The sequence below is a fragment of the Coregonus lavaretus genome, assembly GCF_964263955.1.
Source record: "Coregonus lavaretus genome assembly, chromosome: 40".
Lineage (NCBI taxonomy): Eukaryota > Metazoa > Chordata > Actinopteri > Salmoniformes > Salmonidae > Coregonus > Coregonus lavaretus.
In genome coordinates, this window is record NC_140027.1 from 8,160,173 (window position 1) to 8,175,410 (window position 15,238).

At 44.9% G+C, this 15,238-nt stretch overlaps 1 protein-coding gene across 2 annotated transcripts in view; it reads left to right on the forward strand.

Annotated features, from left to right (window-relative positions):
• LOC311113579 (ubiquitin carboxyl-terminal hydrolase 34-like) overlaps window positions 1–15,238 on the forward strand; it is a 62,344-nt gene that overhangs the window by 3,940 nt on the left and 43,166 nt on the right. For both annotated transcript variants that reach the window (XM_084156827.1, XM_084156828.1), the window contains exons 2-15: window positions 2,367–2,454; window positions 3,679–4,273; window positions 4,613–4,663; window positions 7,677–7,826; window positions 8,247–8,314; window positions 9,637–9,829; window positions 10,141–10,202; window positions 10,761–10,842; window positions 10,964–11,056; window positions 11,369–11,494; window positions 12,054–12,183; window positions 12,691–12,821; window positions 13,145–13,842; window positions 14,786–15,000. In XM_084156827.1, coding sequence (XP_084012953.1) covers window positions 2,367–2,454; window positions 3,679–4,273; window positions 4,613–4,663; window positions 7,677–7,826; window positions 8,247–8,314; window positions 9,637–9,829; window positions 10,141–10,202; window positions 10,761–10,842; window positions 10,964–11,056; window positions 11,369–11,494; window positions 12,054–12,183; window positions 12,691–12,821; window positions 13,145–13,842; window positions 14,786–15,000 — 2,682 coding nt within the window. The remainder of the gene's footprint in view (window positions 1–2,366; window positions 2,455–3,678; window positions 4,274–4,612; window positions 4,664–7,676; window positions 7,827–8,246; window positions 8,315–9,636; window positions 9,830–10,140; window positions 10,203–10,760; window positions 10,843–10,963; window positions 11,057–11,368; window positions 11,495–12,053; window positions 12,184–12,690; window positions 12,822–13,144; window positions 13,843–14,785; window positions 15,001–15,238) is intronic.

Below are 15,238 nucleotides of genomic sequence, written 5' to 3' on the forward strand. Positions count from 1 at the left end.
TAGTACTAGAAAAGCAAAATAAAAAATGAGAACCACAAATAGGTCCTAAGTGACATAAAAAAATCCAACTTAAAGCACTCGTGGGTTTGCAAGTTAAAAAGCCTTTATTTTTGTGGGCTAAGTCATTTTGCGTATCGGCGAAAGCTTTCATCAGGGTGTCCTTTTGCTTTTCTTGTTGTTAGTCTTGGCATGTAGGCTGATGTGAGGCAACAATATGGTCAGTTTTTTATATTTTGTTCTGAGAGCAGAAAATAGGGTGTTGGTACAACAACAAAGATCTGTGTCGCAAATGTTTTTCATTTACATCAATGAGTTTGAAAGACACAAGTGCTTTGGGGTTGCGGAAAAATGTAGGCAATGCTGCACTGTCCACAGAAAAGTTAAAGAGCTGAGCTTTTGACACAGCAATAACCTTCCATTGGACATGCCTTGCCCCACACGTTGCTTACATTTTGTTTTGAGACTGTGTGTGCTTGTGTGTCAGCAATAGGGATGTGCATGGTTATACGAATATCCGAAAGGATGTTAGTATTCGAATACTTGTGAGTATTAACTTTTGCGGCAAGAAAATGTATAGGCCTATTTTAACACTGAAAAGGCTTTTTCTAAATTAAAATATCCATGTGACGTTGTTACATACAAGGTGCATGACATTTCAAATAATTAATTTCATAAAACAAACTTTTCCATGTAGTTTTAATGACGTTCCCCATAAAAAAGAACGGTAGCTGTCTGGTAGCCTTCACGTGTAGCTTGTTTTTTTATGTTGGCCAATCAAAGCGGGAAAGAGGCTCAATGTGTAACAAGTGTAGTGAGAGTTCACAAATGCAATGCAAGACGGAATTAAAAGTTAGCGAAATGAGTCGGCTACAACGAGCAACCAATAGGTAGGCTTTTGTTTTATTGAATGGGGTTGGGGAGAGGGTGCTAAATGTGGCCTCAATTAGGCTACTCCAGTCAAGACAGACACTATTACATAACATTGTGGCTGATACAAGTTAGCTGGTCTTGGCTGTAGCCGGGCAGTGTCGCTCTCTCTGGCCGTGTCTAGACTTGACAGTTCATGCAGTATTCTGATATAGAGTTCTGATCATTGAATTCCGAACATGTCATGCATCTACACCTAGCCTACATTTAAATGTCTACCGTGTCCATAGTGTGTCCGGATTCCCTTTTCCCACGTTATATTCAAATGCCTGTATGTATTCTACAAACTGTGGAATAGGCAAAATATAACATAGCAACAATTGATGGCAGTGGCTAACTACTGTAGCTAACTAGCCAGCTAATCTCTGTAGCAAGCAACGCTAAAGGGATTACAAACAGATTAGCATAACTCTAGCCAAACAAAATATAGTTTTTCTAAATATTAGCTAGCTGGCTAGCATTTATCAGTCCTGCAAACAGGTTCCTCACATGCTAGGAACGTATTTCCTCCAACATTATAATGAAAAGGTGCCTTGGTCCCAAAACACACGTTTTCTGGAGACTTGTGGGAGGAGTGCTGAAAACGTCGCCCACTGTATGCGCTTTCGGTAGCATGATTACATCCAGACTGAGGAGAAATCTGCACACAATGCAGCCCTGACCACCTCCTGAAGTGGTCAGCCAGATCTGAGCACAGTCAGACTTTTGTACGTTTAGACCCGTCTTTTCAATGCGATCTTCGTATTTTGATAGCAGAAGTCGCATGTAAGTGTCAAATGTCGACACGACCTCTGCCTGTCTGCTCGCTCCTATCTCACCGGCACCTCCAAGCAGTAGCCAGCCTCTCCTTCGCGCAGCAGTGCTCAGATTAAAAACGTATGTTTAAAAAAGCACATTTATTTCAAATATCCGGATACCGACAAAAATGTATGATACTATTCGAATAGTGAAATTATTTCAACCCCCATCCCTAGTCACCAATATAATACAGTAGCCGACTTTAGCCTGTAGTACAAGCCAATTCTGCTTGGGAAGGCCTGTTGGTGTGGAGCACCTGTTAGTTGTCGGTAATGGAGAGCCTTGCCTGGCCCCTGCTAATGTGGTGCTGAGGCACGTTTCTCACCAGAGGCTTGAGACTTCCATGGGTCAGTTGAGTCTCCCATCCAGACTAGAGGGATGAGCATCTCTGCTCTCTTGTTGATCAAAGGACCATTCGCATTGAGCCTCCAGAAATAGTATTTTTGTTGTTGTTGTAGCAAAGTGTCAACCACTATTTTGTCTTCGATAATGCCTAAAATATTTTAATTGCAATTTCAGCTATTTTCTAGCGCGTGGCCACCATATAGCCTAGTAGGACCTATTAGTGCAAAGCCTTTGAACAAGCAGTGTGGGTCAAGTGTCATGTCCTCACCACCTTGACTTCTCTCTCTCCCCTCCAGTATCGGATGCAGACAGCACTGAGGGCCTACAGCTGAAGAAGGAGCATGCGTTACGAGTCTTCAGCTACATCAGCTCATGGACCCAGAGGTCAGTCTCCCGCTCTCCTCTGTTCCCCCACATTCATTATTCTTCCATGGATTCATCCCAAATGGAGCCCTATTCCCTATTTAGTGCACTACTTTTGACCAGGTGCACTTATTTTGACCACTATGTTGGGAAAAGGGTTTCATTTGGAAAGCAGACCATTATTCATTAATATTTAAAAGGGGAGGATATCCGCTAGCTCTATCTGAAGTCATTATCAGCCATGAATTCATCATGTATTACTAGCGCTAACGGCTAACCAATGTGTTTTAGGCATAGCTTAGCATGTAGGCTAGCTAAGGTCACTGGAGGACAAGTGGGTCATAAATAATAGGTTTTACCGCTCGCTTAGTGTTGTTTTTATTGTTGTTTAACTAGCTGTGTTTGTGTGTGCGAGGAAAAGAGCCTTGAGGAATTGTTGACCTTTCGGAGTTGTTCTCCCACTCTCAGTGAGATCAGGCAAAAATGCTGACTGATCTGGGAATGTTGACTGGAAGCATTCCTCTAGTTTTGCATTAGTGGGATCCGTCATTTGTGTGCATCCGTCATTTGTGTGCATCCGTCATTTGTGTGGATCCTTCATTTGTGTGGTATCCTTAATTTGTGTGGTATTCTTCATGTGTGTTAATTGGTTGCTGTCTTATCAAAATACACGGGGGGGGAAATAATATCTAAAATAGGATGGTCAGTAATAAAAATAGGATGGTCAGTAATATAGCCACATAGGCGTTTTACATTACGTTAATGTCACAAGAAACGGAATTCATGAGAACAGAGCTCAAAATAGATCAAGGCCTGCACTCAATCAAATCCTCCATAAACAATGCGTATTCTGCATCTTTGTTAATACAACTACAGCCCACTCACATGTCTTAATCAGAAAGACAGAAAACTGTCATATTTTCTGTTGCAAGTACCTAAAACTAGGTTCCTATGGTTCTATGCTTTATTCGCTTCAATGCAAGTTTGATTGAATTGAGTCCATAGATGAGTCTCTAAAGATAGCTGGTTGTTGAGGCCAATGCAAGCAGAAGCTACAGTCCACTGCAGTGTGGACCGTGCGTTACCTTTTTATGGTTCCCAGACGTTTTGATGCCTTGACCATCCAAATCGAATGAGTCAGTCTCGAACCGCGACCCCATTAGGAATTGACTGCAACTCACTGGTGGGTCTCCCTGATCTGCAATTCACTCAATCACTCTCACCACCCCTCCTATCCCTCCACAGGCAATGTCTATGCTGCTTCAAGGAGTACAAGCACCTGGAGGTGTTCAACCAGCTGGTCTACGCCCTCATCAACCTGGTCATCGCCCAGGTCACCAGCCTGAGGGAGCGCCTCTGCAGCACCACTAGCCAACAGGGCGCCACCGACACCGGGGACGGGGCCACAGGTGGAGCAGAGGGGCCGGGGACAGAATGGGGGGGGGGTGGAGGGGGTGGAGTAACTGGAGCAGGACCACACCCCCAGCAACCGCCCTCCTCGCCTGGCGAGGACGAGCCGCTGAACGTGGAGCGGGACTCGGCAGAGGAGGACACCGCCGGGGGCGCTTCGGAGCAGAACCAGAATAACAACAACCAGAACCCAGTCCAGGGGACCAGCCAGGCCCAGCAGGAGGCCCCCAAGCCAGGGGAAAGTAGTAGTGGTATTGGGGAGTCTGAGGCTGGAGCTAGCAGCAGTACGGACAGCCAGGCCCAGGAGGACCTGTTTGACTCGTGGAGTACGGAGGACCGGGAGAAGCTGCTGCTCTGCGCCGCCAAGATCTTCCAGATCCAGTTCCCCTTGTACACGGCTTACAAACACAACACACACCCCACCATAGAGGTAATGGAATGACACACTCTGATACAACACAATACATATACACACCCCACTATAGAGGTAATAGCATAACATGTTTCCCCCGACACAACACCCACCCCACCATAGCAGTAATGGTATAATATGTACCGCTGACACAACACACACTGCACCATAGAGGTAAAAGCATAACATGTACCCATACACACAACTCAATTATGGATTCAGTATATCAGATTGTATTTATCTCCATGGTGTACTTAATACTTGACAATTACTTTGGTGTTCTCCTGTTCTAAAATGTTCTCTAACATTTCTCAGTATATAATATACTCGTCAAACTTACTTTGTTTCCTTTTCCAGGACATCTCTGCTCATGAAAGCAATATCCTCGGCTCCTTCTGCGACATGAACGTAAGAACGCCTCCGCCCTCTCTTTGTTTTTACGACTCCATTGTTTCGTCCAAAAACACTACTCAATCTGCCTGATTGTCACTTTGGGTCGGTTCCAACTCTTTACAGCAACGTCTGTGTCTCCCAAATGGCACCCTATTCCCTTTACAGTGCACTACTTTTGACCCGGGCCCGTATGGCTCTGGTCAAAAGTACTGCACTATATAGGGAATAGGGTGCCATTTGGTACGTATCTTACGTCATCCAGTCCTTTGAAGCAAAGGCCCATGTCTTAATGTCTGGTCTGCCTGTTTGACCAATCGCCAATCTCCTCCTAGTCCCCTCTCCTCTCTCCTGTGGTCATGTTACTCATATCAATGATTTATGACATCTTGGGTCTATTTATATTTTATTGGGAAGCTGCACGAAAAGTGGCATGCCTAGAGCCCAGCAGCTGTGTCCCATTTAGGACTGGGCGAGTAGGGAGGCAGGACTCTCTGATCACTGTTCCCAGGTTGTTTTAATGGGTTTTCACTCGAGGAGGTTTGGTGTAGTTTTGGTTAACGATAGGTCCTAGAACTGTTCTCCCTCAGGGGTCCAATTACAAATGTTTCCTTTAGGACCTGGGGAGACAGAGGGAGAGGGCTCTCTAAACACTGATCCCAGGTCCCTCTTGTGGCTTTTCACTTTTGGAGGTGAAATCCACAAGGGGTTCAACTACAAATGGCTGTCAGGGTGTGCTCAATGCTATGGTAGCCAATATCAACCAAGGTACATGGCTAAATTTGATATATCTGGCAGTGGCAAACTGTCTTCTAAAGTGTATTAATAGTTCTACATGGGTCTTTTGAGGTACAGTACCAGTCAAAAGTTTGGACACACCTACTCATTCAAGGGTTTTTCTTTATTTTTACTATTTTCTACATTGTAGAATAATAGTGAAGACATCAAAACTATGAAATAACACATATGGAATCATGTAGTAACACAAAAAGTGTTAAACAAATCAAAATATATTTTTGATTCTTCAAAGTAGCCACACTTTGCCTTGATGACAGCTTTGCTCACTCTTGGCATTTTCTCAACCAGCTTCACCTGGAATGCTTTTCCAACAGTCTTGAAGGAGTTCCCACACGTGCTGAGCGCTTGTTGGCTGATTTTCCTTCACTCTGCGGTCATCCCAAACCATCTCAATTTGGTTGAGGTCGGGGGATTGTGGAGGCCAGGTCATCTGATGCAGCACTCCATCATCACTCTCCTTCTTGGTCAAATAGCCCTTACACAGCCTGGAGGTGTGTTGGGTCATTGTCCTGTTGAAAAACAAATGATAGTCCCACTCAGCCCAAACCAGATGGGATGGCGTATCGCTGCAGAATGCTGTGGTAGCCATGCTGGTTAAGTGTGCCTTAAATTCTAAATAAATCACAGTGTCACCAGCAAAGCATCCCCACACCATAACACCTCCTCCATGCTTTACGGTTGGTACCACACATGCTGAGATCATCCGTTCACCTACTCTGCGTCTCACAAAGACACGGCGGTTGGAACCAAAAATCTCAAATTTGGACTCGTCAGACCAAAGGACAGATTTCCACTGGTCTAATGTCCATTACTGGTGTTTCTAGGCCCAAGCAAGTCTCTTCTTCTTATTGGTGTCCTTTAGTAGTGGTTTCTTTGCAGCAAATCGACCATGAAGGCCTGATTCACGCATTCTCCTCTGAACAGTTGATGTTGAGATGTGTCTGTTACTTCAACTCTGTGAAGCATTTATTTGGGCTGCAATCTGAGGTGCAGTTAACTCTAATGAACTTATCCTCTGCAGCAGAGGTAACTCTGGGTCTTCCTTTCCTGTGACGGTCCTCATGAGATCCAATTTCATCATAGCGCTTGATGGTTTTTGCGACTGCACTTGAAGAAACTTTCAAAGTTCTTGAAATGTTCCGATTGACTGACCTTCATGTCTTAAAAGTAATGATGGAATGTCGTTTCTCTTTGCTTATTTGAACTGTTCTTGCCATAATATGGACTTGGTCTTTTACCAAATAGAGCTATCTTCTGTATACCACCCCTACCTTGTCACAACACAACTGATTGGCTCAAACGCATTAAATTCCACAAATTAACTTTAACAAGGCACACCTGTTAATTGAAATGCATTCCATGTGACTACCTCAAAGCTGGTTGAGAGAATGTCAAGACTGTGCAAAATATATTTTGATTAGTAAAAAAAAAAAAATGGTTACTACATGATTCCAAATGTGTTATTTCATAGTTTTGATGTCTTCACTATGTTTCTACAATGTAGAAAATAGTAAAAATAAAGAAGAAGTAGGTGTGTCCAAACTTTTGACTGGTACTGTATGTCAGGCCAACGTGCACATGAGGTGTGAAATGTCTGCAGAATAGTTTGAGCTTTTATTAAATTGAGGTTAATTTCCACCTCCAAGTGCTGTCGATCTTTCCCCAGAGTACAATAATCTGTTTCAGGCTAATTTAATAAATCCATCTCATACCTCTCCACAATATTAAACATTTTTTAATGGGCTTTTAATGGATATTTTTAGTGGACAAAGTTCATAGTCTGCATCAGACCTGAGTTCAGATTGTATTCTGTGCTAAATTGAGCATGCCTAGCTGGAATAAAACCAATGGAATCCCTACTTATCTGGCACACCAGGCAGGCTCAAGCAAACGCTCAAAGATTTCATATACTATGAACCCAGCTCTGTTCTGCATACTTTGTCCCGAATAGTCTGCAAAAAAGCCATACTCTCTTCTCCTTCATCTGCGCTGTGTGAAAGAACTAGACAAGTGAAGGCAAATTCACAGTATCCATCCACCATATTGCTTTCACCTATCACCTATAGTTCAGATAAACCAAAAGGAGACGAGGGTATGAAACCACTTGAAACCATTGAGTTGCACCAATCACGCTAGTCTCTTCCAATATGATGTGTGATAAGAAGCCAAAGTCAGTTTTCCATTTCCGTGTGGACGATAAAGTTGTATTGACATTGTTTTTCCCTGTGACCAGGATGTGGAGGTCCCTTTACACTTGCTGCGCTACGTGTGCCTGTTCTGTGGCAAGCACGGTCTGTCGCTCATGAAGGACTGCTTTGAGTCAGGCACGCCGGAGAGCCTGCCCTTCCCCATCGCCCACGCCTTCATCACCATCGTCTCCAATGTGAGTAGGAGTTGAGCCCAATATGGCAACCCAACCGCCCAGTATGGCACCACAGCCCAGCCGGTAGGTGCCCAATAATGCAATCCAGCCACCCAACATTGCAGCCCAACCCAGTCGCCCAATATGACAACCCAACCGCCCAATATATATCCACCCAATCCTGGATATATTTACCACTACCTCCAGATGCTGTTTCGGCTCCATCTCCAGAGCCAGATATATGCAGATGTTCTTGAAGCAGTTTATATGTTATAGCACAGCTGTTTGATTTGTGAATGCTCTCTCCGTCAGTAATCATAGTGAATAATCAGTTGTCAGCTAGCTCTGTTAGCGTGGCATCCATTTTTAGGTTTTCCACTGCTTCTCACACATCTCAAGGGATGTCAGTCTGATTCCAATTTGTTCTCTCCACACACACAGATCCGAATATGGTTGCACATTCCCGCCGTCATGCAGCACATCATACCGTTCCGCACGTATGTAATACGGTAAGTTCACAATCTCCATATCAATTAAACTCTGGTGAAATCTCTGTATTTACTTGAGTGAGGATAATTAAGTCTTCATCAGTGTCTCACCACCAGTAGGTTTTCACTAGTGCCTTGAAATCCCTAATTAGGCATGTATCAATACAGATTGAATCACAAATAATGTATTGAATAAAATGGTTAATGTTAGTCATGATGTTTTCCCCATATCAAATACAGCTCTAAACAATATGGCATTCCATACTGCTGTTCAGTGCCTTTTTTCTGCAGTCATGGTAAGAGAATAAGAAAATGGGGCAGAGAGAGGAGAGTTGCTGTTGCAGTCGGAGCTCCTCTCGTCGGAAATGGCCCGAGGGGCTGTTTGAAATGCATATTGTATTTGGATACACAGTGCTGTGTTGTTCAACTCGCCAGCCACTTTCCAACACACAATCAAATGCACTTGATAGAGATGCTCCCCTGAATATTGGATGTAGTATTAGGGGGACATTATGCAAATGGTGTTATCCAACATATTGGCAGTTGATTGGCATAAATGAAGGATGAATTTAGTGGATGCTCTTACAAAGCATATTTTTGTATTTGAGTTGAATTTCAAAATTAAATCAGAGACTTGTCTGTATATATTTTTTCTGTCTGGAAAGCAATTGCAGCTGGGATGCCCTCAGTCAGTGTAGCGTGCTTAACTCTTGCAGTGCCACTAACTGGTGTTGCTAGGAAGAGCTTCCCTCACCATGGCAACAGTGGCCAGTGCTCCAATCAGCTTCTCCTCACATGACCTTGGAGCAGCCAGACAGCTCGCAGGCCTCGCCGCACCTCTGTCATGTGACCTAGGTGGGCTGGATTAACTGGTTCTGATGGATTAACTCATTTTGATCCTCTGTCTAAGAAGAATGATGAAATGTGACTTATTGACTCCAGTGCCATGCACTACCTTATAGAGTATTACTCCTGAATTTAGCAAAATGTTTGTTTTCTCAGAAGTTACTAAAAAGATACCTACTGTATTTTATTGATCATAGAGACCGTAGATTCTCATTGTAGCCAACTGTTGTCATGGTTTTTCTCAGTTTATCAAAGTGCTTCTAATCTGAGTGTTGTAGCCAGCCTCTAGATGCCACACTCTTAGTCCTGACTGTTTAGTCCCGTTTGTCCAGTCATTAGGTCCAACCTGTCTACCATGTCTTCTCCAGCAGCACTCTTGAGAGAACCTGACAAAGCGACTAAATAAAAGTATTTCCTAACGAAGGGATTTCCTGATTTAAATAAAGTTAACTAAATTCACGAATAAACGTATTTCCACTAAATGTGTCCCTCCCCAGGTACCTGTGCAAGCTGTCGGACCAGGAACTGCGTCAGAGCGCGGCGCGCAACATGGCCGACCTGATGTGGAGCACGGTGAAGGAGCCGCTGGACAGCGCGCTGTGCTTCGACAAGGAGAGCCTGGACCTGGCCTTCAAGTACTTCATGTCCCCCACGCTCACAATGAGGCTGGCCGGCCTCAGCCAAATCACGGTGAGAATCACTCATACACGTGCACACAGAGACGCTTACACCCACTCTCACACACTGCTGTGTTGCTTGCTCTTTGGGAGTCTAGGCCGGGATACTGTGAAGTACATTGTGACAGCTGGTTTGTTTTTGACACCGACTCACTTTGTCTTGTATACTTTATTAAAGCTCCACAAGGACTTTCAGTTTAATGGAACTAAGACTTTTACACTAGGGTCAATGACTCGATAAATGAATGAAGTATATTGGTGTGTACATACATAATTCATTGTCATTGTGCCAATTAAATGTTTAGTCTCGTTTTCTCCCCACAGAATCAGCTCCACACCTTCAACGACGTCTGTAATAACGAGTCTCTGGTGTCCGACACCGAAACGTAAGTCAATTGAGTTGGTTTTACAATGAAACGTAAGTCAATTGAGTTGGTTTTACAATGAAACGTAAGTCAATTGAGTTGGTTTTACAATGAAACGTAAGTCAATTGAGTTGGTTTTACAATGAAACGTAAGTCAATTGAGTTGGTTTTACAATGAAACGTAAGTCAATTGAGTTGGTTTTACAATTAAACGTAAGTCAATTGAGTTGGTTTTACAATGAAACGTAAGTCAATTGAGTTGGTTTTACAATGAAACGTAAGTCAATTGAGTTGGTTTTACAATGAAACGTAAGTCAATTGAGTTGGTTTTACAATGAAACGTAAGTCAATTGAGTTGGTGTTACAATGAAACGTAAGTCAATTGAGTTGGTGTTACAATGAAACGTAAGTCAATTGAGTTGGTTTTACAATGAAACGTAAGTCCATTGAGTTGGTTTTACAATGAAACGTAAGTCCATTGAGTTGGTTTTACAATGAAACGTAAGTCCATTGAGTTGATTTAGCACTGCATCACGGACCGTAAAAGGAGCGTACCTCAACCTCAAACTGTCCCTCCAGGTCAATAGCGAAGGAACTAGCTGACTGGCTAATCAACAACAATGTGGTGGAGCACATCTTTGGACCAAATTTGCACATAGAGGTGAGTTTTCCCTTTCCAAGTCATTATTACAGTAAGTCAATACATTTTTGTGGACAGTCTGTGTTTGAACTCCCCTGTTAATGCGGAGGTTGTCTTTGTGCCTCTTTTGTTGTTGTTCCAGATCATTAAACAGTGCCAAGTGATCCTGAACTTCCTTGCCGCAGAAGGCAGGCTCAGCACCCAGCATGTGGACTGCATCTGGGCTGCAGCTCAGGTAACTAGGCCCTAAACACCAGGGGCCGCATGTAGAAAGCTTCTCAGCAGAAGTGCTGAATTTTAGGATCAATTTTGCCTCTTTTATCAAAATTAAAAGGATTACAAGAACATGAGGGACCTAATCCTAGAGCAGCACTCATGCGCTGAATTTGTATGCATATGTGCTACTTATTTTTTTACTATATTCAACCAATTTATTTTTGTTTTGATGTGCTATCATAACTTTCATTGAAATCCAAAGTTGACTTTTGGGTCATTTCTCACTGATTTTCTCCTTGACCCTGTCTCTCTATCTGTTCTCCCCCTGTAGCTGAAGCACTGTAGCCGTTACATCCACGACCTGTTCCCCTCCCTCATCAAGAACCTGGACCCGGTGCCGCTGCGCCACGTCCTCAACCTGGTATCCGGCCTGCACCCCAGCGCCCACACCGAACAGGTACACACACGCCACACATCATGAGTGCCCATTGGTAGTTGATGGTATTCTCAGAATATGAGGACTACAAATTACCTAGGTCCGGGAAGATGCCAGTGTCGCGATACTCGTTATTATCGTGGCAAGGAAACACAACACAAAGCCAATTTAACTTCTTTAGGAAAACAGCCCTAATGTTAGAAACAAACATTATGTTGTCATCCAGAGTCACATTTATTTATTTTCCAAGCTATAGCACACAATACTTTACATACAGCAGGTTTTTAAGGATCAAAGAGTTTGATTTGCTTCGTGTTTTCATTTTTGCCATGGAAAAAGTATTGCGATACTGGTATCGTCCCGGCCCTATTATTGCCTTAGGCCATGGCAAGGAGTGGACGATCAAATGTTGAGTGTGATTTAATCTATATATCACCAGATGACTTTGACGATGAGCTTTACAGTCACGTTAACCCAGTCTAACTGAGCTGCTCTTTGTCTTGGTCACCTGTACACCATATAGATCCTATAATTGTGATTCTATATGTAATTCTATGCTGCCCGCCCCCCCCCTCCTCAGACCCTGTACCTGGCCTCCATGCTGATCAAGGCTCTGTGGAACAACGCCCTGTCCGCTAAGGCCCAGCTCTCCAAGCAGAGCTCCTTCGCCTCGCTGCTCAACACCAACGTCCCCATGGGCAACAAGAAAGGTACGACGGATGTGTGTTGTGTGTGTGTGTATTTCAAGGGGATATATATTCTTTATCTTTGATCAGTGGTAGTCAACAACTCCGGTGCGGTAGAGTTGCAGTGGTATGCAGGTTTTTGGTCCAGTCCAGCACTAATCAAGGTGATGAAGGTGTTGAATCAGATGTTTTAGTGCTGGAATGGAACAAAGGTCTTGAACACCCTTTAGAACCCAATAACCAGGGTTGTTTACCACTGCCTTAGAAACATATGCTCTTAAACATCTCTGCTGATATATACATTTACATTTTAGTCATTTTAGCAGACGCTCTTATCCAGAGCGACTTACAGTTAGTGAGTGCATACATTTTCATACTGGCCCCCCGTGGGAAACGAACCCACAACCCTGGCGTTGCAAGCGCCATGCTCTACCAACTGAGCTACAGGGGATTGTGCCCTTATGAACTCTGAACTGTTTTGTGAGATGCGGTATCTGATGCATCAAGCCTCTGCTTCTCGTCTCTACCCAGGCTCCCCAGCGGCCAGCCCGGACAGCAGTGACAACAGCGACACGCACCACAGCGGCGGTAGCGACATGGAGATGGACGAGCAGATGATGAGCGGCAGCAAGCGGGGCCAGCAGAGACTCTCTGACACAGAGGTTAGCAGCACTCTAGTACCCTTTCCACACTATCTAGCTGGAGAAACAAGTGATGCACTTTCTCTATACGTTTAATAGGAATTGCTATTAGGAGCAAACCAGCACTGTTCAGCAATCCATGCTTAGTTTTTTTTGTTTACGTAGCCACTGTCTCCAATTGCTACCTTTTTTATAATTTTTATTATCCAAAAGCCAATCCAAGTCAATATCCCAATTTTATTCGCATTTTTCTGGTTTCATGTAATAAAAAAAGTGTTGTGGTTCTGATGTATGGCTGGTTTAACTGGAACTGAGTCGGTCTCCTCTCTCTCCGCCCCGTCCAGGAGTCGATGCAGGGCAGCTCGGATGAGACGGCCAACAGCATGGAGGAGGGCAGCAGCGGGCCGGGCAGCAGCAGTGGCCACAGCGAGGGCTCCAGCAACGAGGCGGGGTCCAGCCGTGCCAGCCAGTCAGCGGGAAGCCCTGGCAGCGAGCTGCACTCTGACGACATGGCCGACAGCGAGGTCCTCAAGGAGGAAGAGGATGAGGAGGAAGATGACGAAGAGGATGATGAAGAAGAAGATGACGATGATGATGAAGAGGATGAAGAGGGGAACAACCGGGGGGTAGCGGCCGAGGGCAGTCCGCAGAAGGAGCCCCGGGACCAGCCGGAGGTCAGGAAGCGGAAAGCGGCCGATGTGCTGGTGGAGGAGCAGGGCGAAAGAGGAGCAGGAGACGGACCAAAACCCAAAGGTTTGCCCTTTAACTCAGAGGCAGCCATCGGCATGGTAACGGCTGCGGCATCAATGGAGGGGCGCATGAGGATGCTGGACGCCTGCTCGGCCCGGCCTGAGGGGCCCGAACAACAACATTCAGAGATGGGAGGCCCCTCATCCCAAATGGCCCCAGGACCCCAGGAGCCCCCCTGCCTGCCCTGCCCTGGGGACTTCCTGGGGGACGCCATGGGCAACGAGCTGTTCAACTGCCGACACTTCATCGGGCCCCACCACCACCATCACCATAATCACCACCACCATGAAGGGTAAGACTATCACCATCTCTTTGCTTTCTTTACGCTAATCTTTATCTTCTCTATATCTCCTCTTTCACAATGGTCTATGTTTGGCAAATTTTCCTAGAGAGAAGGTTATTTTAAGGCTTCTATCCAACTACAGACCCCAACTAAGACAAACTGTCCGTGGCCGATTCTACATGTTGAATCAGGACCAACTACTAGCAATTATGTCGGCGTCCAAATGAGCTTAGATAAAATCCATAGACGGTTGAGTTGGCTGTAGTTGCATAGATGTGTAGAAGTGTGTCCAGTCAATAATTTCTACATGTCAAGAGGAACTAGACATACACTGAGTGTACAAACATTAGGGACACCTTCCTAATATTGAGTTTCACTCCCCTTTACCCTCAGAACAGCCTCAATTCATCGGGGCATGGACTCTACAAGGTGTCGAAAGCGTTCCACGGGGATGCTGGCCCATGTTGACTCCAATTCTTCCCACAGTTGTGTCAAGTTGGCTGGATGTCCTTTGGGTGGTGGACCATTCTTGATACACATGGGAAACTGTTGAGCGTGAAAAACCCAGCAGCGTTGCAGTTCTTGACACACTCAACATGGTGCACCTGGCACGTACGACCATGCCCTATTCAAAGGCACTTAAATATTTTGTCTTGCCCATTCACCCTCTGAATGGCACACATACACAATCCATGTCTCAATTGTCTCAAGGCTTAAAAATCCTTTAACCTGTCTCCTACCATTCATCTACACTGATTTGAAGTGGATTTAACAAGTGACATCAATAATTGATCATAGTTTTCACCTTGATTCACCTCGTCAGTCTGTCATGGAAAGAACAATGTTTTGGACATTCAGTGTAAATGTAACTGTTTTCCTTGCGACATGAAACTAGGGCTTATTCAAGTGACGAAAATATGCATTGCCCTTCTAACATTGAATCATCCGCCAGGCACATGGTGGACGACATGCTGAGCGCAGACGACGTGTCCTGCAGCAGCTCCCAGATCAGCGCCAAGTCGGAGAAGAACATGGCCGATTTTGACGGTGAGGAATCTGGCTGTGAGGAGGAGCTGGTGCAGATCAACTCGCACGCCGAGCTCAGCTCCCACCTGCAGCAGCACCTGCCCAACCTGGCCTCTATCTACCACGAGCACATGGTGCAAGGTAGGCTGCACTGCACGGTGCACCTAGGGTTGTGAATTTACTGTAATTTCCCCCAAATTCCCAAGTTTCCCCGAAATCGCGGTTGGAAAATTCACGGAATGCCGCACTCACGGAACGGTGTACCCACTCATTGCACACCGATAATGTGCCTCAGTTTACAGCAGCAAGAATAATGTAGTTATGGTTCTACTAATCTTCCCATCATCTGGATGGGTCAATCCAGTTAAACGCTTTCACC